Raw genomic sequence first — 25,262 nt, 5'->3', positions numbered from 1 at the left:
GAATTAGAAGAAGCACACTGTTCTTTCAGTCCTGCCAGTTACCTGTTGCCTGACCTCAAGTCAGTTATTTCAGGTTCCCAAACATCATGAGGTCTTTGAATATATATATATATTTTTTTTTTTAATTCAGAAGAAAGGGCATTTAAAAAGACACATTTCCATGGGGGAGCAAATTTAGTTTTTTTAAAGCACAAGCCACACAAACACATAAAACAAGTAAAGGCAAGTCAAAGGGTTTTCTCACAGGTGTTTACAGTTACTAAGGTCAAAATATCCAAAATATGTTGGAGAGGGGTCAGCAAAACCAGAGATGTAAACAGCAACCTGAAATACATGAAGAGGCTGTATGAGAATGGTCTTGTATCCTGCAGCCCTTGAGGCATGAGATCTGGGTTCTGAGTTGGTAATCCCAAAGCACATGCAACAACTGGGAAACTCTCCAAGATGGTTCTTGGTATCACATAATTCAGTGAATAAACAGAATACTATTTGTTCAGAATAGCAAAGTAGAAGGGTAATGCAGATGCATGACTTCAATTTACATCCCATTACAAAGTAAGGTGATGTGGTTAAAGTGCAATGCTGTTTTATCTACAAAACCTCAAAGCCTGATGCCTGCTTTGTCCAGTGAAATCTCAAATAAATCATGCACAAAACAGTGAAAATTAATTTAACAGTGTGATAATAGCAGACAATATATTTCACTCTAATAGAAAAAGCTAAAGTTCAAAACAACACGCTGCACTCGCATGGCCCAGGAGGGGTCAGAACTCAACACATCCTTTGTAAATTGAGCCTTTCCAGAAGGCAAGGTCAGAAGCTGCCTTCTCCCATTTCAGCAGGCTGCATTCAAACTAGCTGTTCGAAAAGTACAAGAACTTTTTTGTCAGAAGCAGCTCCTCCAACAAAGGCACGCTGCAAGGTAACACTGCTCCACTGGTGGGTGGGAGCTCAGCCCAGGCTGCCTGCTTTGCTGGCAGCAAAGCCAGGACAGGCAGAGCAGCTCCAGCTGGGCCATCACCCTCTCACAGAGGCAAAGCAGCAGACCAGGGAGAGCTTCCCACCACACAGAGTAGAAAGAGAAAGAAAACAGACCTGTACACACTTGGGAGAGCAGTGAGGTGGCTGCAGATAGGAAAATAAAAACTACAGGAAGGGAGCATTGCAGAATGATGGGCCATCCATATGTCTGAACTGAACATTTCTGTCTCTTAAGTAATGAAAGTCTTCATTTTACTTTCCTAAAAGCATTAGAGCAGAAAGAAGTGAGATGAGGCCAGGGAAAGCATGAGTAATGCTGTGTATGCACCACACAGCAGCCAAAAAATTAGCAAGGTCAAAAATGCTATTATTATTATTGATGTGAAAGAACAAGGAAACACTTATCAATAAATCAACAACATCATAAATTAAGGTTGTCTCATATGAAAATATCAATTTCCCAAATAAATCCGGTGCTAATATTTCTGAATGCACATATAAACCTGCACAACAGTAACAGCTGTCTACATACAGCATGGACAAGGAGCTAAGATAGACGGTGCTACATGTAACATTACATGAAAATTTTCATTAAAAGTTCTCCTCTCAACCACTGCCCTTCTCTCACTGCCCAAATTCTCCATGTTCTCCAATGTTGCATGGAAGAGTTTGATGCTATTGGAAGGGCTGCATTATTCTGGCTTCCATTCTCAATGTACTTCAGCTTCTTCCTTGACGCAGCTGATTAAACAAACCTCAGATTTCCTACAAGCCCCACATCACTAATCACTTCTAGTCATTTCACACCCATGCTCTGCCCTCCTGCACGTCCTCCATCTCCACCAGTAAGACAGTGCTGCTGCCATGGCTGCAGGTTCACCACTGGAAGGCTTAAGAGGAGAGCTCAATGCATCGGTACAGTTTGATAACAAGTTGGTAACCACATGGAGCTCCTCTCTTTATTCTTTGTTTTGTTTCTGAAAATGAAAGACATTCACCTCCGGGAGCACAGCTGAGCTCTATAAATGCATGTAAGAACCTAGACCAGCACAGTGTACAGTTGGAATCAATGCTAAAAGCTGAAAGCAAAATAATTTCTGATCTAAGGAAATTAGAGTCATGATTGGATAAGCCCAAGAAGACACTGATCATTTAACAGGAAAGCAAAAAAGGCTAAGAATTCAGAAGGCTAAGAATTCATCACAGATGTCAACCAATCTTCATTAGAGACGCAAAAGAATTTTTGGAAAAAACATTAAAATGTTTTCAGACAAGCCAGTTCCTGCATTAAAATACACTGTGCTGCAGCAAAAAACAATCACTACCCATGCACATATACCTCCCACCAAGAACAATTCAATATGCAGCTAGAGAAATCAGAAGTTGCTTTAAGATAGCTAATTCAATTTTTTTATAAAAAAGACTAATCATAATCACTCATGCTGAAAATTTCATAATCAATGGGATAGAATGCACTTGTAAATTATGTCTGCATAAAATAAGGTATCTCCTTCTAGCACCTTCTAAATTCTTTTTTTTTATAATTAGTAAAAAAAACCCACAGGATACAAAAATATTGCTGCACTTTTAAAGTACAAAGACATACATTCTCTCTCAAGCATGCCTCAGATAACCCCTCTCTTATCTTGAGTCTTCCATCACTCTGATAAACAAAATCCATGAACTTTCCAGAGCAGGGAAAAACCACTAATTTCTGAAAATACTAAAATACTTCAAGCATCATGGATGTGCAAATATCACACCTTAATTTTAACAAGTTATCCCAAATGACTTATTTTTGTTTAAATTCTTCATTCCTATCAAGCCCAAAGAGGATTAGGCAAATTCCATAGAATAACATTCTGCCTAAAACTGTAAATTGTATCTCCTTTTTTTCAGGGCAAATTCCATTTAATGTATTTAGCAATGGTTTGGATGAGGGGATCATGTCCACACTCAGTAAGTTTGAAGATAAAACCTAGTTGGGCAAGAGTCTTGGGCAGGAGTGCTGATCTGCTGGAGGGCAGGGAGGCTCTGCAGAGGGATCTGGGCAAGCTGGACTGATGGGCTGAGGCCAACACTATGGGGTTCAATTGCAGCAAAGTGCCAGGTGAGGCACTTTGGCCACAATAACCCCATGCAATGCTACAGGCTGGGGCAGAGTGGCTGGAAAGCTGCCTGGTGGAAAAGGACTTGGGAGTGCTGGCTGACAGTGGCTGACCAAGAGCCAGCTGGGCACAGGTGGCCAAGAAGGCCAAGGGCACCCTGGCCTGGATCAGGAATAGTGTGGCCAGCAGGACCAGGGAAGGGATTGTCCCCCTGTACTCGGCTCTGGCAAGGCAGCACCTTGAACTCTGTGTTTGGTTTGGGCCACTCACTCCAGGAAGGGCATTGAGATGCTGGAGAAGGTCCAGAGAAGGGTAACAGAGCTGGAGAAGGGTCTGGAGCACAGGCCTGGTCAGGAGCAGCTGGGAGAGCTGGGGGTGTTTATCCTGGAGGAGACTCAGGAGTGACCTTACATATCTCTAGAACTGCCTAACAGGAGGGTGTAGCAAGTAAGGGGGTCTGTCTCTCTTCCCAGGTGAAAAGAGACAGGACAAAGGGAAATGGCCTCAAGTTGTACCAGGGGAGGTTTATATTGGATATTAAGGAAAAAATAATTCCTAGAAAAAGTTGTCAAGCACTGGAACAGTGAAGTGAGGAAGTCACCATCCCTAAGAGGTATTCCCACACGTGTAGATGTGCTTTGGAACATGGTGTAGTGGTGGCAGTGCTGGGTTTAGGGTTGGACTTAGTGATCTTCAAGGGCCATTAAAGAAGAGGTTTAGAGTCATTTTCAAGATTGCAGAAGAAAAAAAACTCTGTTTCTTATTTTCCAAATTTTGATAGAATACAATTAAAGGTATCTACTCCAAAATACATCAATATTTTAACTTCTGGTGCTTCCCCAAGGGCAAAAGTGTCAGTCATTTAGCCTGAGAACACCATTTGATCCCATCAAATTTGGAAAACCGAAAAGTTTGCAATTCATGAAGTGACAAAACTAACCTATTAGGAGCAAGGCAAAAGATTATAAAGGGTTCCTCATTTTACTTTCACTTAATAGCTACAGAAATTACCTGTTCAGGTAATTCCAGCAAGAGCCACTATCCTAAGCCTTTCATTTATCATTTATATAATAAACAACTCTGCATGTTAACAAGGTCTCCACTAAAATGCTGTATTTTTAAATCAGTGAACCCAACAGAGTTCCTAGGGAATGCAAGAAAAATGAAGTCTTTTTTCCTTTTTTCATTTGCAGATGTGTGAGATCATGGAAGTATGCTTAGAACCACCTTTCTGAGGAATTTACCCCTGAAATATTTTAAAAGAAGAAAGATGGATGTCTGTGAAATTGAAAAACAAAAGATTAAACTTGGCCAAAGGTCAGAGGATGCACTATGTTTGAGGCTGTGCTATTTCCAAGCACAAATAAAATCAAGACTGTACCAAAATCTATTTCCCTGGGCACTGAGAGGCCCTGCCACTGACTTGCTGAGGAACACTGCTGGTTCCTGATCACTTCTCTGAATGCAAGTGGCCTAAAGCTGTCCAGGTCATAAGCAAGTGTTTGAAGATGTGACACGTGAAGAGGGTCAACAACAAAGCCTAGCTTTAATCCCTTTGTGTGAAGCAGGAAGAGGAATTTACCTCATATACACAATACATCTATGTCCAGTGAAGTACAAAACTTCCAGAGGTGCCCAAGCAAGGCATTATGTCTTCTTTGCTTTTCTACATGCTGGGAGAGGCTGGGAGGGAGGTGAGCATGCTTCTCATGGGCTGGATGTAGTGAAGCACAAGGAATGGTTGTATCCCAAGCAGGGAGCTTAAGTGCACCAAGTGTACTAATCACCGTTGCTATCTTCTCCCAGCCTGAGCACAACCCATTGGTCCAAAAGGGTGGACCTAAGAATATGGGAGGCTTAACTCCTAGTGAACATAACTTCCATCATTTCTAATTGGATTGTGACTAAATTCCCAGCACTGATAATACCAAAATGAGATCAGAGGGGAAAGCCTCCATATTCCCTTTGCACAAAGATTGGAAACAGCTCTCCCCTGCTGTTGTACAATAGCACTGACCACCCAAAGATCCATGGCTTTAGCTAAAAAGAGACCCATCTCACTGCCTGCTGAACACGTGTGAGCATGTGATTACTGTGATGCTTCTTTACAAATATCCAAAAATAGCCCAGAAACAGTGCAAAGAGTTAGAAAGCCAAATACTAAATTGTGTTAATCTACACAAAAGAAAATTAGAATAAAAAAAATTAATAACAAAAGGACCCAATATGGGCTAAGGAGGAAGAGAGCAGAGTCTCTGTGCTTTTCAGGATCTCATTTTGTTTTGGGGATCTCTTTATCAAGCCTTTAAGAGAGAGCTATGTAAGCTCCAAACTCCATTGGAATGCACAACTAAGCCAGAGCACATCTTCAGACTTCCTTGCAGCCCATCAGAACTCCTGTAACCATTCCTGACACTCATTTGCTTGACCCATTTCTGATAAACAAAGAATGGAGTACTTGAAGTATTTTTCCCCCTTGTTCGTCCCATTCTTCACTGGTCTCTTGTTTTGTAGTCAGAGGTTAAACTGCTGACCTCTCACCTTCAAGGCAAGTTTTTCCCCCCTTCCATAAAAGGTTTTTCACAGTGTGCAGCATTCGGATTAGCCCCTATCCCCCTGAACAAAAGCTATGCCTTTGTACCACTGGTTTGGGCATGGAGGCTGTACATCAGAGGAAGCTGCTCCTACTTACCATTCACAATAACTATATTGTGAGGCCCCTCTAACGCCTCGTCTCTCAGTGTCTAGACTTTCACCCAACCAGCCAGCAAAAAGAAAATCCTGTAAAGCACTCAACTGAAAATTAACTATGGTATCCTGTTGAGAACCTGATGAAGACGTTATTTGAACATACGGTAAAACTTTCCATTGTTTAACATAAAGATAAGAGAAAAACTTTTAAAGCCCTGAGGTTTAAATAGTCATAGGGATCAATTAACTCATGGGTCAGTAAATGCATTTTATAAGCAAGCAGCCATTGCTTATGTGTGTCTTTAAAATAATACACAGATTATTAAATATATCCAAGCACACAGTATTCTGGATATTTGCAGAGCCTAATTTTATACTCACTATGGATACGCTAAAGCAGAACTCGAGACATAAAATTCTTTTTGTATCTTTCAAAATTAATTGAAAGCTTAGAGTCACTACTGCCCACTGTCCCAGTTATCTTCAGCAAATAAAATAAAAGTAAATAAAAGTATGGCAGCACGAGTATTTTATGCCTTGCTGTATGAAACAAGACCTTTAAGGAAAAATGTGAGCAAGACAGGGTATCCATAAAGTTAGAGTGCAAACAAACCATTGGATTTTCCAGCAGAAAAAAAACAAATAAAAAACACAGGGAAACAAAAATAAAAACAAAACAAAAAAACCCACATTGCAGTGACTTGTAATTTGTTTCTTTGCAACACTTGCATTACTGTAGCATGAATAATCCACAGTAGCAGGACAGTTTACATTAATAAATGTAGCGACAGCAGTTACATTAATAAAAATCTATTCTTTCATCTTGAGGAAAAAACACCCAAACAAGTAGGCCAGGGAAAAAAACTAGATCTGAGCAATATTTTAATGTTTGAGTAAGCAAATGATATTTTGAAACTCTGAAAAGAATTTATTATTGCAGAAAAACTGATGTTTGCATCTTCTTGGAATTCTTATGGCCTCTTTTGAGTGTGAACTTGGAAAGAATTCCCTGGGCCTTGCTAGCAGAATAGGGCACAGCTGAGGAAATGCATCTCTCTCATCAATTTCCCCAATCTGTTTTGAAAAGAGAGCCAGAGTGTCTCAAAATAAGAGGCAAACAAATTACTGTCTGGCATAGGTTGATTGATTGGGGGAACATGAGGGGGTGTGCTAGGTTTTTGGGGGGGTTGTTTGTTTCTTTTAAAGTGTGTTTTGTGCTGAAACAAGAAAGTGTGAAATCATCCTTGTCATAACAAGGAAAACAAAAAACAACAACGTTTATCCTTTACCAGCACCCCACAGGGCCTGGTCATGGCTGCAGCATGCAGAAAGCAACTGGATTTGGGAGTCTGGACCCAAATGCAACATTCCAGGAAGGGCCTAACAACAACCTCATTTCTCTCAAAGGGCAAACAAGATTGGATTTGCAAAGGAAGCAGAAATCAGAAGGTAAGAACCTCCTCTTTCTTCAGAAGTGTCAGACATCAGGCACATGCCAGCATCTCCCTCTACCACACAGGTCAGTCATGATTAGGTAGTATTTTAATGTTCCTTGTAATGCCCTTAAAAAAAAATGCCCACACAGGATAGCTGTCAGACCTAGACACTCCTGGGTATTAATCTCATAAGCTAAAAAGTATTTAAGTCAACTTCTGATGCTTTAGGCTCTGTGATCTTTCCCAGGACTGCCTGGCCTGTTTCCCAAGGAGAAGCACATTGGATCACTGCCTGCAACACCTGCTGCACTGCCACCACAGCACAAGCACCCTCAGCCTTGCACTGAACTACCTCTCCTTGGAGATCCCATGTATAAACCCCATCCAATTACCACCATTCCCCAGAAGTGATACTGAAAACACAGCAATACAGGCATTTACTGCACTTCAATTGGAAAGGATTGCCTTCTGCACCACTGATCAGACACACTTCTGCTCCAGGTCCACTGCACTCTGCCTTCTCACACAAAAGGTCTTCCTGGGGTGAGTCAGCACTCTCTAAAGTTCACCACTGATACACAGGAATCTAAGCCAGCCCCCCAAAACAACACAGCTGCCACAGAAGAAAAACAGCTGAGGGTCTAATACTATAATTCTGTTCATGGTACTAAAGAACTTGCTTATGCAGATCAGCTATTGACTGAGAATTATTCAACAAGTTGCACATTTTCACACATATGTAGGCCCATCAGAGAGCATACACATAAACTGATTTCAGAAAGACAAAATGTCTGACAAGAAATACAGAGCATTAACTCAAGAACATGATAATTGAAATTGATTGTCTTATGGTTAATTTTAGCTCCACACCAGGTTACTGACAGGACAAAAAAATATTAACGTGGGAGACTTAAAAAGCAAAACACTTAGAAATTCTCCCTGTAGCTTCTGTAGAAATCCACAGCACACCACCACCTTGGACCACCTTCTCCTCAAAACCCAAAAAAGACTGAGAGAAGAATATAAAATTATAAAACCTAGGTATGGAAAAGCATCTACTCATGGGCACTTTCAATAAATTATACATTCAGGTGAGAAACACAGCTTATGGGGGGGGAGGGTAAAACTTCACCTATTGAACAAGTAAAGAAAAGGAAATAATAATCCCTGTTTTTGGGGTTTAAATCCCAAAAACTATAATCCAAGGGAATCAACAGTAGCATATTTAAAACTAAGAGAAGGAACCTGCTCACAAACTTTGTACCACAGCCACCAACAGGGCTACTCAAGGTTGCTGCCAAGGCCAAAGGTATAAAGAGAGCTCAATCCCCAGTGTGCTTGCACAAGATGGGCCCACATTCCACTCTGAGAGAAAATGTCTGTTTTCAGCAGCTTCCAAATCCAGGGTGATCATAAGTACCCATGCAGGAGCAATGATGTGACATCCATCAAAGCAGTTTTTGGGCAGTGGCACACAGAATGCTGCTGCATGTGATCAGAGAGAGGAATGAGCTCCTGCAAAACCTCCTCCCAGTTTTTCCTCTCTGCCTTGAAGGCCAGAATCATTATTCTGACACATTTTCCATTTTTCTTTCAGTTATAAATACAAGAATGTAGTATCACTAGGGACACAAATGGATGGAGCAGGTGATAGGGGCAGCCCTCCAGGCCCTTCCCTAGGCAGACTTTCATTCACAATGAGGAAGGACAGAACATTTTCACACATGCAAAAGGGAGACCTGATGCTATTGGAGATCACTAAAAATGGGTAATGATTTAGTTTGGGATATGAGCAGGAAAGAGCTTCACACAGTGCATAATTCAGACTGAGGGTTCAGGTGTTTTGTTCCAAGCAGGCAGCCTTATTTCCACAGACCACACGCTGAGCTCCTTGCAGCAACATCAGACCTATTTTAAGCTGTCAGATCTCGAAAGAAGAGTTAAGCATCTCTCAGAAGACATTTCCTGGATATTTGAGTCAGCTTCAGGTTATGCTGGCCAATACCACCAAAGTAGTGAATTGCAACACCTGCTGTGATTAACTTCAGCTGGTTTTATTAACCAGTGTTTTACCAGCTATGTGAAAGAGAACGTGCCTTCACATTGGGATCATGTATGCATTAAACATCAAGAAGTGCACACAACTCATCTGCAGTGAATAAAAGTCCAGATTCTTTATTTGCCCTGATAATGAGAAGCAACACCTTTCTTTTGCACCAAACTTCAGCAAGCTAAATTTTTAATACAGTAGTCTAATTTAAGAATACATTTCTGTTTTCTTCAACTTATAGAGCATCTCCTTAACAAACAGCCTCAGTCAGAATTCCTCCCACATATACACTTGCACCCAAAATTAAACCCAAAAACCCAAAGATGGAAAAACAGGGAACCAACTGCACTATGATAAGGGGCTGCTTCTTTAACCTGCTGAACAAGATATTGAAATCTCTTTTCTGATGTGCCATGCAAAATTTCCTTTCCAGACAGTTATAAACCAAACACACACAACACATATTTAAGAACCACCCTGCACAGATGACTTGGTTTATCTTTGTCTTCATCTATGTGCTCTTTTTTACCATTTTGTTCTTTCTTACACTTAAACTGTTTCTCATTCCTGACCTTCAAGGATATAGTAAAATGAACATCGAACAATTATGCAATACACACTAGTCTAGAAGCAGGTAATGAAGAAAAGTAAACTACACACAAATTACATCTAAACTCACTCTTAACACCAACAGATACACAAATAATCACTTGTCTACCATCACTTTGGACACAAGTCACTTAATTCTCAATTATTCCATTACTAAAACTTCTTCAAAAGATGGTATTTATAGATCTACAAACAAAAGAGTAAGATTTTAAGCCAATGTAAAATGTATGATTCATTTCAAGTACCACAAAGCCCAGCAGCTAAGTGTAAGACAAAGGTTACTGATTATATCCTCCAATGACACCTGTAAATTACTTAAGAGAGTTCTGTTTACAAACTGCTCATTTTTTCCCAAAAAAAAGGTTCCAATAAAGGGTAAGTGAATACATAACTTCTTTGTTTTGCTTTTGAAATGGGAGTCAATAGATTCTCAGTTTGTTTTTAAAAAAATACCAAAACAAACTTTAGCATTTGTTTTTTCTTTCCTAAATATGCAGGAAGATTTTGGCAACAGAAAGGAAGCTCAGAACAGATTAATCCATTCATAAATTTCATAGCAGATTCATTCCTTTTTTACAGTTCTTTAAAATATTGATCCATTTTCAAATCTGCTTCCACAAAAAGCAATACCAATCTGCTATTAACAGAAACAATTATGAAATGCCCTGAAATGCTAAAAGCTCATGACAAATGTGACAGAATTTTCAGCCTGAACTGAAGCAGACTCACTGTCCACTTCACTACTCTCTGCATATTGCTTTTATTGAGTAAAAAAAAAAAAGAAATCAAATGAAGTCTCTTATCTTAAGTGTAACACATCTGTGCAGTACCTTGAACTCCAAGAAGAGTTCAGCAAGATCCTCCCTTCTAAAAACAAAGACATGAGAAGTGATGCAACACAGAAGCAAAGACCTAATCTGCTCCCTCCCTGAAATCAGTCCTTGGTCACTGGATTTTGTTTGCACATCTCCTTGCTGCTCTCCAGGGGAGCCCTGCACCCCTTGACAGGCACAGACACCCACCAGCTCTGCTGCACCAGCTCTCTCAGGGAAGACAAGTTTAGAGAAGTGAAGCAACACTGGGACTGTCCTGATCCAGGCACAAGAAAAGCCAGCACTTTGGAAAATTACGTAATTTCTCTATAAAGCAATTATATCTTGAATTACAGCATGTATATGTCATCTTTTTTGGAGCAGTTTTGGGACTGCTCATCCACTCACTTTTACTTCAATTCCACCAACACAACTTCTGGGCAGCAGTAACTGAGAGAGCTTTTGCTTTCTCCCTCCTGCCTGTGGAAATACAGGTTGCAGAACAACCTGACAGCAACACTTCCCACTACCACCAAAGAAGTTGTACCAAGAAATGCACTAGGCTCAGTATTAGTCATTCACTTAAAGCTTGAAGCACCTACTTCCTGCAAAATGCTATTCAAAGACCTGTGGTTTTTCGCAGAACTTGCCTAATGGGCACTTATTAGCAGTAAAGCACCTTGATGTGGCCCACAGTGAAGCATCACCCAAGCTTTCAGCACCATGAACTGGGCTTTTGACACTTCCCTGCACAGGGACTGGTACTTGCACTTCCTACTAAAGCAGAGGATGTGTTTTACCTTTGTGGAGCCATTCCCTGTTTGGCTGAACAAGGCAAAATCCAACAAGGTTTAAGGATTATGTATGGCCCTTAAAATGTTGGGGGTATTTTCATCCTTTTCCCTTAGCACTGCTAAGTCAAATGAAAACATAAATCTCACACATGCAAAGGAGGAAGCAAAGACAATGACAGGACACACACAAGAAGAAGGAAGAAAATATCAGAGCTCTGAAGCTCTGTAAACATATTCCAGAGCTGAAATATTTTGTATCCTATTAATAACTACTGAGCTATCTAACCACAAGTTAGGAAGATATTTCATCTATTGTTTATAAAGTGATTTTCTTTGTTGACTTAGCAGTATTCAAGACCAGACTTGGCTGGTATCCTGTACAACACTGTGTTTTGAATCACCTTATCTTTAGTCTATGTGATCAGTTTTCTAAGCACAGATAGTTCTACAGGGGAGGATTGCAGTTCATTGTACATAAAGCAGATTTTACCCCACATCTGTGCATTCTATCAATGACCATAACTTGTAACACAGCTACATATGAAAGAGAATTCTTGTTTCACTGCTCACATATTTTATCTTACGACAACTAAAAATTTTATTAGAATGTTTTATGAATTTCTGATTAGAGGAGTCAATTAGCAGAACTCAACAAAACACCATTTTCCAATGCTGCTCTGTAGTAAACACTTTCTTAAAAGGAACCTAATGAAGTTGAAAACATTGATCTGTCTTGGCCATTGGTGTTCAGAGAAGATCTGGAAGAAAAACTGTCTCTGTCTAACCCTGCATATTTGCAATATTCCAGTATATCTAGTTAATACCCTGTGAAGTTAAAGCCTCCATAAATGTTGGTGAACCACACATGAACATGACATGGTAATTAAACTTTAGAATGATCGATCTATATTTCAAATTTGGTTTCTTTGGTTTTCAAAACATACTATTTTCTTGTAATGGATCAGTATTGCTCTCTGAAAAGAATATTAATTTAAGATAACATGCATTATAATTGCTTTTTGGTTTACAAACACGACAGAATTCCTAACATTCCTATTAAATATATGAATTGAATTTATACTGCTATGATTTAAAAAGAAACAAAATTAGATTCTGGAACACTGATTAATAGAAAGGCACTTTCTCAGTTTCTGTAACACTTAACTTTCAACATTTATCTCAAATTAAGCCATCTATCTGTTTCATGATTTGCATTGTGTTCAATGCACCAGCACAAAGCTGCTATACTAAATGCTATGCTAAGTAATATATACTGGTCTACATACCCAAAGCAACATTAACTAAATATAGGTCTTAAAACAAAGCAAAGAAAGAAAAGACCAAACTCACTTTGATCTCTCTGCATACAAAGTACTTCCAAACATCACATTGTTTGCAAATATTGTTTATGCTGTTCTGGCACTTTCTGTCCTAGCAAGACTTTTTGTCTTGCTCCCTGAAAGATGAATATTTCAAGATGTGCTGACAATTAAAACATACTGGTCATGCTTAGATGAATAATTTCTAGTGTTAAAATTCACAGAAGCAGAACTTCAGTAGCAGAAGTCCCCCAGTACTACATGCCAGTATCAAGTTTCCTTGTTTATTAAGATAAAAGGAGGAGCGTACATGGTGAGACACAAAACACTAATGCTCTTTTATCAGATCATAAAATCCCATTATGTTCCTAGGACATAATGTGAGAAATTCTGATTTGGGTTCATACAGAGCCCAGTTATGTTCTCAGCAGAAATCCAGAACTGCATCTTCTAAGGGTATATATTTACTTTACACAGATTGGCTCTAAGCCCATGCTACAGTACATCTGTAATGAGCAGCTCTACAACTGTCATGAGTTGAATTAATTCCAGGCTCCTTTACTAAAGTCATTAATGATAATGTTAACTGCTGGATGCATAGATCATTCTGCAATCCGAGGCCACATCTTACTTATGAAGAGACTGAATACACATTCCAATTTTTATAGTCAGTACTTCCCTCTCCTTTTAGAAGGGTTGTTGAATATTTTAAAAGTTGGAGAGAGTATGAAGTACAGCCACTGTTCACCAGAAAGGTAAAATCTCTACTGGGTACTCTCCTTTTGCAGGGAACCTCTCATAACAAGGTATCCTTATTTTCACACACATTACCACACAGAGTATTTTCCAGTTTATGAAGGTCCACAAGCCACACAGATGGGTTCTCTTACAACAAATGTTACCACAAAGTTTTCTGGGAAATGCAGAGAAAAATCAGTGTTTCAAAGCTGAGAGACATGCAAACCCACATCAGGAGGGTCAGGGAAACCCAGACACTGAAATGAAACAATTTCAGGCTGGAAGCAAAGTATTTCTCTCTTTTTAGATCTTTAATGCTCGCTGTAGTTTCAGATCTTCCTCATCTCTTCAAACTGCAAGAGGCAGATCATATATAAGCAGAGACCAAGATCATGCTCCCCAGCAGCAACAGAGCAAGTGCTTGCAATCTGCCCATCCTTGTGGATTTACTGGCTTCAAGAGCTTTGCTGACCACAGCCAACACAATTCACTACCTTTTATTTTCAAAATTCATCCTACTACACTTCCACAGAAAATTCTGGTAGTTTAGTTAATTTTTATTACAGTTTGAGCTGGTTTACCCTGCCCTTCATCACTTTCCCCAATACCAGGAGCTGAGATAATTTCTGCTTTGTTCACTGCTGAAAACACAATGCAAATTCCCTCCAAAGACTGCAAGACCCAACCAGTATTCTCAATGACAGTCTGCTGTATCTGTCAGTGTCCAGTAACATCACACAAAATTGTTTATTTAAAAATAAGAGTCGCCATTACTAGCTGCCACACAGTTTAAGACAGGCTTTAGTTTATTAATGTTTTTATTGCCAATGAAAAATGTTTTCACCCAGGCACTTAAGGGGTGGTCATCTCAAGCTTTTTTTGGTCCAGCAGTGTCATAGTATTGATTTGTAACATCACAACCAGAATGCAAAAGAATGTATCTTTCAAATCATTCTTTGTATAACACAGCATATTATATCAAGACCAAAAAAAACAGGGCTTTATGAATTCCTTACTTATTAATTACACTTGCTAGTTCTGACTTTTTTTTGTCTTGCCTGACACTTGTAAAAGCATTTTTAGACTAGAACTAGTAAGGTGCTAGAGGGCTCCAAATCCAAGTTAAAGCAGATGGAAACACATACTTACATTGCATGCAACATGCCCATTCCCAGAATCTAAAACAGGTTTACTCAGATGCACCAATTAAAATGCCTGATTGAAACTGAAACTGAATGCTCAGAACCTCACCTAACTCAGTTTCGGTGTCAGGAAGCTTTACTTGTCCTGGCACCGAACCACTGACACCACAGCCTCCTCTGATGTGACAGCAAAAGTTCATCAGCTACAAGGAAACTGAAGTTCTTGTTATTCTTAAAGGGAAAAGTCACCTAGAGGATGAATACCAGCAAAATTTTCCTGGACACAAAATTCATCAGAATTTCCTCTGCTGTGTCACAATGCTGTTAACTATTTTCAGTTCTATGAATTGCATGATACCAACTTAGTACAATTGTGGTCTTTAGCCAGAATTTTGTTTATACAAAATGAAAATTTAATCTATCTCCAAATCTATACCTGCCCATAGGTAACAGGCATCTTACTTTGAGTATGGGGGTTTTTCCTTAGGAGCTAAATTTTGTTGTGAACAGAAAAACTGGGAAAAACCACCACAGTTGTCAAACCCATTTCTTCAAAAACAGGACAAGAGTTTAAAAAAACCCAAATAGATTCCAACACAAAGCCAACAGGAAGATAGTAGAACAGAGTAAGGGCATACCTAGCTGTGTTTAGCTTCCTGAACTGGCAATACATTTCCTTTAACAAACCTGAAATACTTGAAATCAACACTAAGGGATGACTCAACAGCCAAAGCTACATTGAAAGCGTGAAAATCCCATCGGTCCCTCCCTATGTGACCTGCCTAATGAACTTTTGCTGTCAGTTCCAGAGGCAGCCCCAGCAGCTGGATGGCGAGCGTGCCCACGGAGCCAGCCTGCCAGGTGCCACCTGGCAGCAGGAAGGATGCTTCCCTCATATGCTTTTAGCAGTGCCAGCTATTTGAAGTGAAACACAAACAGCAAACACAGCTTAGGAGCCAAAGGACCTCCAGAAGATGGGAACATGATGCATAGAGGATCAGCTCCTGCCAGCAAGACTACATTACAGTAACTGCTTCCCTCTTGACACTCTAAAGGCACAGTGGTTTCACTCCATTATTTCAAACTCATTATAGACTTAAATATTTCTAGGTAAGTTTGCAATCACCACACAACCCTTGTCTTTTACCTTTATGCTGCTACTTTTTCTTATATTGCATTTAAACAGAACACAAACACATTAAATGTAGCACAAACCACTCTTACTTTTATTTTTTTTGCACTGCATCTTAACCTGAGGATATAAAATAAAAAGTATCACTGTTCCGTAATAACTCAATTTTATTTCATGGAAACAACTGCCTTAAAATGTTAAGCTTTTCTTTGTAACTTCTGAAGGAAATAATGCTGGGCCTATAATCATTATCAGCATGGCTTCTCTGTGTCAAGTGCAACTATCTCAATACAGTTAAATTCAATATTTAGCATCCACTATTTAACTACTAAGCAGATTTTTGCATTTAGCTAGTCTTTTGACACAGCAAAAGAACTGCCCCCTCCCAAAAGCAAACATTTCACCCCATCCACACAATGGCAACACAACTTAATACTTCTATGTGCTCTAATACAAGTTCAAGTGGTGCAACAAATAAAACCCTTGATATTGAATAGCATCTAAAGTCAGATGGACAGAAGTACTTGTGTCATTCTATGATGCTGAGTTTAAGGAACAATGCAGTGTTAAACCACTTACAGAAAAATACCTTTGTTATTATGATTATGCCTCTACAATGATCCAACTTGCCATTACCTAAAAAAGTTTTAAAAATATGTCCCATAGAAAGCATAATCAATATGCTCCTTTCAGACACAAGTTTAACTAGGTTTCAATCTACATCTGAATACCCATTCAAATGCATAAAGAAACCAGATTCAGGAAATATAATCTAAGGGCGTTGCTCAAACCTTGTTTCTAATTAAGGATTTAACACTTGGACAAAACCTTCCAAACAAGGATTGAGAATTTTGCAAAGGAACACAGTATAACTGTAAACTGCTGCCTTGGCTTTCCCAGTGCAGGAAACACAGACACCACACCCAAAATCTCATTCAGGCCTTTTTTCTTAACTTCTGCTTTTTCTCTTCTTTTTTCCAAATAAAGTTCAGTACTAAGTTTTAAAATTTTCTCCTAAACCAGATTCACAAAATATAAAAAGTCTTTGTTCACCCAAATTATTCAGTTCTAAGCATAAAGCTACAATTCTCCAGAATATATGGAAAAATATTAAAGGCAAATATCAGAAGTTAATGTTTTCAGCATTTTTTTACTTTATCTGTCAGTCACATAGAATCTTCCCCCCTAATTATTTGCCTGTAAATATCATGTTTTTACCAGGATCTTGGAGTTATCACACATCAGCCTGTCACGAAAAATATGGATTCTTAACATATTAGTTGCAAAGCAATGCTAGGCTTAAATTGCTCTTACTACATTACTTTAAGGAACAAAAATAGCACTTTACTTGGCTTCAGGGGTTTTTAAGCCCTTCACAAGCACTTATGTAACTCTTCCCTTTGTAGCCCTGATCATGTTTTATTTTATTTACATACAGAAGTATCTATTTCAACAGTTAGATGATGAGCATGTGCATCTACACGTATCTGCCATTCTCCAGATAATATCTTCAGTGGCAAAGGAAATGGAATTAAAAAACTATTTTTGTTAACCAGACAGGAAACCCTACACTTAAGCCTCTTCAGATTAGTGGTAGACAGAGAAGTGTCTTACAGCTTTGCAAAAAAAGTGTTTTAAACCTTGGAAGTTGAACCAGTTTTCAAAGTTTTTTCAGCAGATTTTAAATCCTCCGTACATTAAAAAAAAAAAATATATATAAAAGTCCTAACATAATATATAAAGAGAGGAAGCAGCATAAAATATCCCATTGAAGAAAGATAAATCTCTGAGTACGATGGGCTGGCTGTTCAGTGTGTGGGAGGGCTGAAGCATGCTGACATTAGCTTAGGAAAATATGCAAACTCTTAACACTTCTGAATGCAAGCAATTTAAAAGCCCACAAACTATCCCCCAGGCAGCCATCTCAAATAGTGAAGTACTAAAACGAAACTAAAATTAAATTTCAAAAAAGCACAAGAACATCAACTTTCATACTGAATGACTGCATTACACACATGGCTGTTTTCAACTTATATTTAGTTATACTAATACTAGTTGGTTCACTCTACTCAATTTTTAACAAAATCCTTTTTATACCAGCTTAGTATCCGTATTCCTTAGCTCATCAAGTTTTTCCCTTTCAATTTCACTACCCAAAACCCGATCACCCTGCTGAAAGTGGCATATGGCATTACAAGAAAAACTGACACAGCCAGGGAAGTGCCTGCAGGGGAATACTTCATCTCTACCAGCAGTGATAGCACAGTGCCTGCCCCCACATCACTGCAGCTGGAATCTCTGCAGTAGAGCAGAGCCTGCCACTCCTCCCAGGACTGTCCTCTGGCTGCTGGGGAGCAGGGTTGGCCCTCCCCACTGAGGTCTCTTCACCCTGGTAAAGAATGCAGGCAAGATAGGAGAAAGGGCTTCCTTGACCTATTTCTTCAGCAGCTCTCACCCCTTCCCCTCCTACACACACATATCTGCACCCACCTCCAAATTACACATACATCCAAGAATCTCTGGAGGTTGGTGGAAAAAAAAGATCTGTAGGAAATGAGACACTAAAAAGTAGCAACATTTTTGCATCTGTGGAGAAGCTGAAAGCTGTAGAGACTACACTGCATTTCTCAGTCTCTGGAGAAAAGAAGGAAAAGGTAAAAAGCATCAAAATGCCAATCTTTATCTTAGATGCAAAATCATTCTTGTCTTAATTGGATTTGTTGTTCATAATTTTCTAACACCCACTCTGTGCTAGTGACAGTCTAAACACAGAAGACATTGTTCATACCCTCAGGGGCTTTCCAATTAAATGCCAGAAATTTGAACACAATGAAATTACTCATTTAGCTACAAGTGGAGGGTTTAAAGTTTATAATTTATGAAGGATTTACAGCTATGCTTGGTGTTTGTACACAAGAGAACTTCAGCCAAACTCTGGCTCATATTCCTTGGTTTTGTCTGAAGGACACAAGTGATGCTCTACCTGCTTTTCATACACTACCTGCTTTTGTCTTCAAAGCATTTACACAACCCTCAACAAAAAACTGTGATATTTTCTTCTCCTCATCAATCAAACCTATAGAGAAATCAGGCTAGACTAAATGTCCTTTTTAGCTTTGAAATTTCAACAGAATAGCAAGAAACCACTACAGGGAAGTAGCACTAACCTAAATAACATATGAGTTAATGAGTTGGGGCAGGGGGACAGGGGAGCGGATGTTAAGCTCAATGAAACTTCTGAAGAATATAAAGACAAAGTTTCTCTTTTTCTAATACACAAAATTTGTATCTAAGCTAAGACTATAAGCAGATCCAATGCTGTCAAATGACATTTTACCAGTTGAAAAATTCTAATATGTTAATACAGTATTTGAGACTAAAATATATACATAAATGAGATACTTTAGGAAAGCTTATCTAGTTCATAGCAACATATAGTTGCTCTCCACAGTCACCTGAAGAACAGAGGATGCTTTAAAAAAGTAGAGAAACCTAATTTTCTGTGGGCCAGTACTTATTTAGTTCCCTTCCAGCTAAAACCAACAGGGAAAAAGGTTAGCAGTATATAAACACCGCATCAAAAGTTTTTACTGCTCTTAAAAAATCCTGCAGACTTCTTCATGTGTTACTCTGATAGAATTATCTTTTTCATCAGGTTTAAAAGATACTGTACAAAAAAATGTAGAGCAGAGGAAAGAAGTTATCTTGATCAGCTTGTTACACCCAGTGGCTCAGAGAATGTGGTTAACAAACAACTCTCTGGAGTGAAGAAAAAACAGAAGAAGAAAAAGTGGTGCTAGCTCTGTCCACAATCCTACAGGCAGCTTTGGAAGACTCTAAATCTAAACCTTACCAAAGCAAGACAGATTACCCTTGGACAAAACTACCAACTGCATTAAACTTGTTTTTGGAATTGGGACCTTTCTGGATTTACATACTTTGTTAGTACCTTAATAGAGAGCAATCAAACCTCAGACAAAGAATTTTGCATTTCTAAACTAATTCCTGGACTTAATGCATACAGTTTTTAACTCTACCAACACACAGTTGAAGTGGATTTGTGGCTTTTTCTTGAAAATTTAATGAATATAAGGCCCTTTAAAGAAAAATAATTTGGAGATCACACATCACTAAGATATTATCATTCTGGCAGAAGCAAACTAAACTACAGGAGTTATTCATGCAATTCAACACAAACTATTTAACACTTTCTCTGGAAATCACATTATCTACCCCTAGAGCTATATAAGACTTCTTAGCATTAAAAAAAGAAATAGAAACAAAGCAACCAAATTTCACGGGTGTTCCAACAATTATTCTTAGATTGGACAGAAAATGAACTGGTAGTTTAAAAGGGTTTTCAAGTAAAACTTTAGCAGTCAGGATTGCTTTAGACCCAAACCACAATTCAGTAGTTGACTTTTCTGGATTTACCTGCAGCCTCTGAAGAGCCTGTTGTTTTTTTTAATGTGTTATAATCAAAGAAAAAGAAGGTATAGCAAACAGCACTCTCTAAACCACACTGAAACCAATCAGAGTCATCTTCTCAGGAAACTGTGGACAGAAACACTGAAAACCTTATGTTCACAGAAGCTGTTGCACATTGCTTTTCTACTGCTGGCTGCTGTATCTGCCTTGCCTTTTGCATCTGCAACCCAGTTTTAACAGAACCAATGCACAGGATACAACATTTATAGACTGAGTTAAATTGCCAGCTCCATCCCTGCCCATTTAACTCAAACCCACAATTCAGACTTAGAGGTGTGTATGTACAACCTGTACATGCTTGTGTACTCATAGATACACAGATACATAGACACTCCTCACAGAGATTACAATGGCACAAATAACTTGGACATGTCCTGTGGAAAAGTTCAGGGACATCAACATTTCAGAAATTCAATTTACTTTTCATGGTAGAAGGGTCTGGATGGCAAAAAAAAAAAAAAAAAAAAAAAAAAAAAAAGCTGCAGACAGCTTTATCCAGATAATTCCTAGGCTCCAACCCATCTTCCAGTGCCAGCTACAGTGTAATTTTCAAGGGACAAAAGAGTGCCAGGAAGAGAGTAAAGCTGCTGTAGGTACAGCTGTTGAGCAATAGCCTTATGTAAGACTGCACTTAGGATAACTGAACCACTGCTTTACTCCTGATACCCAGTAAGGGTGACTCAGCTCAAAGTGTAAAAAACAAAAACTTTTCACCCTGAAGTTAAAGAGAAATTCTTGTCCTTAAAATAACACAGCAGTTTTGATAATATCTGTTATCAAGCTGCCCTATGGGTCTGTAAGTGAAAATTTAATACAGAAGGCCCGCTACTGATATTAAATTGAGCACACATTTTTGCTGTTTCTTGTTCGCTGTTCATTAAGGAATAACACAGAAAAGAATTACAAAAATATGCAACTGCCTGGAAGGCAGTGTAAAACTTCCTTCTGTAAGGTGCTACTCACATTGCAAGCCAAATTCACAATTAGCAAATACCAGGCTGTTAGAATAGCTTAGCACTTCTGTCCCAGTCACTCAGCAAACTCTGCTGAACAGAGGCAAGTTCATCTCAAAAGTCTTGTGAGAAATGGGTTATGAATTTTCCTAAGTAAAAGCTGTCACATCAACTGGTTACTAATTGATGTTTACTATCCTCAGCACTGCAAAGGGCCTGAAGTTATGATCTGGGATACAATCCCATGTTGGTCTTGAAGGTTTTGTCTCCTCTTTGGAGATTTACTCTGAATATACACTAAGCATATATCCTAAACTGTTGGGGGAATTATGAGAATATTTAGGTAGACTGTATCCTTTTTTTCCCCTCTCCTGTCTGAGGAAAGTGTTGGAAGATCACTGCTGTAGCAACGCTACTGTGCATTCCTGTAGTTTAAAACAGAGTAACAAATATTCAAGTATGTAAGCTACTCTTAAATCACAAAAAAATCCAGAAACCATGTATCCAGTGGGAAACAAAATTTACTTATCCACCTATAAATAAATACATGCTAGCACAACTGAGCCTGAAACCAATTCAAGAGCTACCTACCAAACATGAAGTGATAAATTCATACTAACTTCTATGGAATCTCTTTGGTTTCTACTCAATGTAAACACCTATGTTGAAAATAATTAGTGGAATAATTGAAGAACAAATTTCTTAACACATAGAAGAAACTATATGCTGCTGCATTTCATGTATGTATGACCCTTTACAGTTGGAAGAGTCCTAGGACAAAGAAATGTCTGTAAAACTGACATTCTTGGAGATCTATGTTGTAATTAAGAAGTTATGAAAAAGCGCTTTTCCAAAAGTATTAAACAATTTTAACAGTAAAACGCTTAATCATGTTGCAGGCACTTAGCATCCTCATAAAAACATCTTAGTAAGAGCTCCACATGCAGTAAGGCCACCACCATTTTGATTTGTTAAAACAGTTATACATTGGCACAGGGAAATTACAGGAGAACAGACTACAGCAAAGCTTGCAAATAAAAAGCTTAGAGATACACGGGTCACATTAAGGTCTTCCTTGCTCCTAAGTCGGCTTCTCCTGCTGCTCACTCATGCAGGGAGATCATAATTTTGTGGCTGTGATATTTCCACGGCAACACTGGTGACAGTGATGTCACAAATTCAGTCCTGACATAGCTTCAGGATCAAGTACAAGGAGCAGATGGGATGCGAGGGAGAAAGCCCCTATTTAAACACAAATCTCTTTCATAAGAAAGAAAGAGGCATGAGCAAAGAACCAGGTGAATGGATCATGTTTTCAAGTATGATATATTCAAAAGATTATCCTAGCATGAAAATCTATTTAAAGGCAAGACCTACAATACAGGGTAACTGTCAAATTTGTTAGGCCTTATAATAAACCAACCTTGAAAGCTCCCTGTTTTGCATGACAAGCCCTGTGCTCCATTTCTAAAGTGGCAGTGAAGACAATACACTTTTGTCCCTTGTGAATTTCCTTTAGATAACTTTAACATTCAGATATATTAATTTGATACATCACTGTGCTCATAATACCATATGTAAATACGATGTCAAGCCCTCACTGGAGTGAGTTTGTTATCTGAATTAGATATGATATGAAAGACATTAAAACAAATCCCAGATGGGTCACCAAGTACAACAGGATGGTAACTGGAATATTCAGCCAGCACTGTTAGATTGGCAAAAGGGAACTATACTTTTATCCTGATCTGTGGATGCATGCAAGAATCAACACAAGCTGCAGGCCAGCTAAAGACCCCTAAGACCCTCACCACTTACACACTGCAGACTCCAAAAAATTACTGGTATCAAACCTCCTTCCTCTCTTTGGCCAAACCATGAACTAAGAGCAACTGAGCCCACAGAGCATAGAAGCAATTGTGACAAAAGGGAGAATAGCAGATAATGCAACGACAATACAGTCACAAACAGTCCCCACATTAACTCATGTGACAGAGCAAGGAGACACATAAATTTCTTAAAGATGCTTCTCTCCATGAGGACAAGTGATAAACAGCAAAACTACCGAGCAAGAGAGACAAGGGAAATGCCTATGACCAAAATTCAGGTGTAGGCAGTCATTCACAGAGCTGCACACAATGAGAAGTGGTTTCTTATGGCAGCAGTGGCAGAAAGATGCACAAGAAAAATGAGAAGTCAAACAGGAGATAAAAGGAATTAAAAGGATATAGATCCATGTTCTGATCACAGAAGGAAGAAGCCCACACTTTTCAAGACTTCAAAATGAAGACCTGGAAGGATTACCAACAGTCTAGCTCTCAGGGGGGAAAGGAAGAAAGGGAGTCAAATCTGCAGCCTGAAGCTGTGCCTAAGCCAAGCCATGAACAGGCCCCCAGGAAGGGATATTGGGTGGGGGCAGAAACTAAAAGAACAGTGCGAGAGAAACAAATCCAAGTCAAGTAGCTAAGCAGCATTCCCAGACATCATCTATGAAATCACTAAGGCAAAAACTGCAAAAGGGAGAGAAAAGTGGGCAGAGTACCATGTGATCAAGCCACAACAATGATCATAGGAAAGTTAGGAAAGTCCACCTGATCTGCCAAACTATGACAATACCAACACCAAATCAAAAAAGCAGGTGATAAACTGGAGGATGCTGGCTGGTAACAAAAATAATTAAAAGACATGAAGATCTACAATTGTTTGGCTTCAACAAAAACAGGGTTTTTCCAAGCACATAAGGCACATTCCTACAACTCACACTAACAGAAACACTGTCTGAAATATATTAAAAAAAAAAGGAATAGCTTGGCTATAAACTTCTGCAGGCCACTTACTTGTTAAAGTAGTAAACTCTGGAACCAGTATCCATTAGCACAGTAGGACAAGAAATATAGTCTATTTTAAGATGTAGTTTATTGTTTTTATAGTTGTGATTAAGACACAGCTGTCACAGACTAACATGACTACAATACAACCCCGACAAGACTCCTCCTCTCCCTTTGCTTTTGTAAGGCCAACAACCTCGTGTGAGAACATGAACCAAGTTCCCCCAGTGGACTTTCAAGAGGTCACTTGAATTTCAGTACTGGAAAGCCCATGTTCTTTTTACCCAAGAGGAAAAAAAAAAGCCTCTCTCAGACAACTCTTGCACTACTACATCTCTTTTACCTCGTGTTTATAGAGATGTGAAAGTGACGGCTAGATACAAGCTCAAGGCAGCTCTCATTGCTGTTTGTATGGTGTAGCAAACCAAGGCAGCTGCCAAACATAAGCTACAAAGAAAGTCTCTTCCTATTGTTTTTCAGAAGATAACTTAATTTCTCTGTATCACACTGATCAAAATTAACACTCCCCTGATAGACAGAAGTCAACTGTTCTTCTAAAACGAAATCTTACACAAAATCAACATTTTAAGAGTAGAAAATACATTTCAAGTCCAAGTTTTGCAAATATATAATGGAGAACAAAAATATTTTTACAACAGCTAAAATGAAAACATAACAAAACCCCGCAAAAACTACAAAGTAATAGATTTTAAAAAGCAAATAAATAATCATAGGCACATTCTAATACAATCTCAGTCCAAAAGCAATTTAAAGTATAAAATAACACTAGATTGGGATGCCAAGTATTTTTTTCTAGCTCTCATTTCTCGATACAAATATCTTCTGCACAGTGTATTACCTTCATTTTCTGAAGCTTGGCATTCTACTTTCAGTACCAAATCAAAGGTACGTTCCGGATTTTCCCTAGAAGAAACAAACACATCCAATTATCATATATGTATTTCAGATGTTATTTCTACTGTTATATTCTTTCCATTCTTTTTATAGAAAAGTAAATAGAATTAAATATTATTGAAACAAAATTAATACTCAGATTAGTTCTAAGGAAGAACCAAAAAGTCACATTTCCCTATAAACCCCTAAGAAAGGAATAAGAAAGATAAACAAGATGAACTGTGTGATCTATTTACATTTTATTGTCACTGCCTTATATATCAAAT

At 38.7% G+C, this 25,262-nt stretch overlaps 1 protein-coding gene across 2 annotated transcripts in view; it reads right to left on the bottom strand.

Moving 5' to 3' along the window:
* Positions 1–25,262, bottom strand: part of DENND1B (DENN domain containing 1B) — a 150,787-nt gene that overhangs the window by 122,755 nt on the left and 2,770 nt on the right. For both annotated transcript variants that reach the window (XM_018912069.3, XM_018912071.3), the window contains exon 2: positions 24,941–25,005. In XM_018912069.3, coding sequence (XP_018767614.1) covers positions 24,941–25,005 — 65 coding nt within the window. The remainder of the gene's footprint in view (positions 1–24,940; positions 25,006–25,262) is intronic.

This window comes from Serinus canaria, chromosome 8, assembly GCF_022539315.1.
Source record: "Serinus canaria isolate serCan28SL12 chromosome 8, serCan2020, whole genome shotgun sequence".
Taxonomy (NCBI): Eukaryota; Metazoa; Chordata; class Aves; order Passeriformes; family Fringillidae; genus Serinus; species Serinus canaria.
The sequence above is the reverse complement of the archived record's forward strand: the minus strand, read 5'-3'. Positions and strand labels throughout refer to the sequence as shown.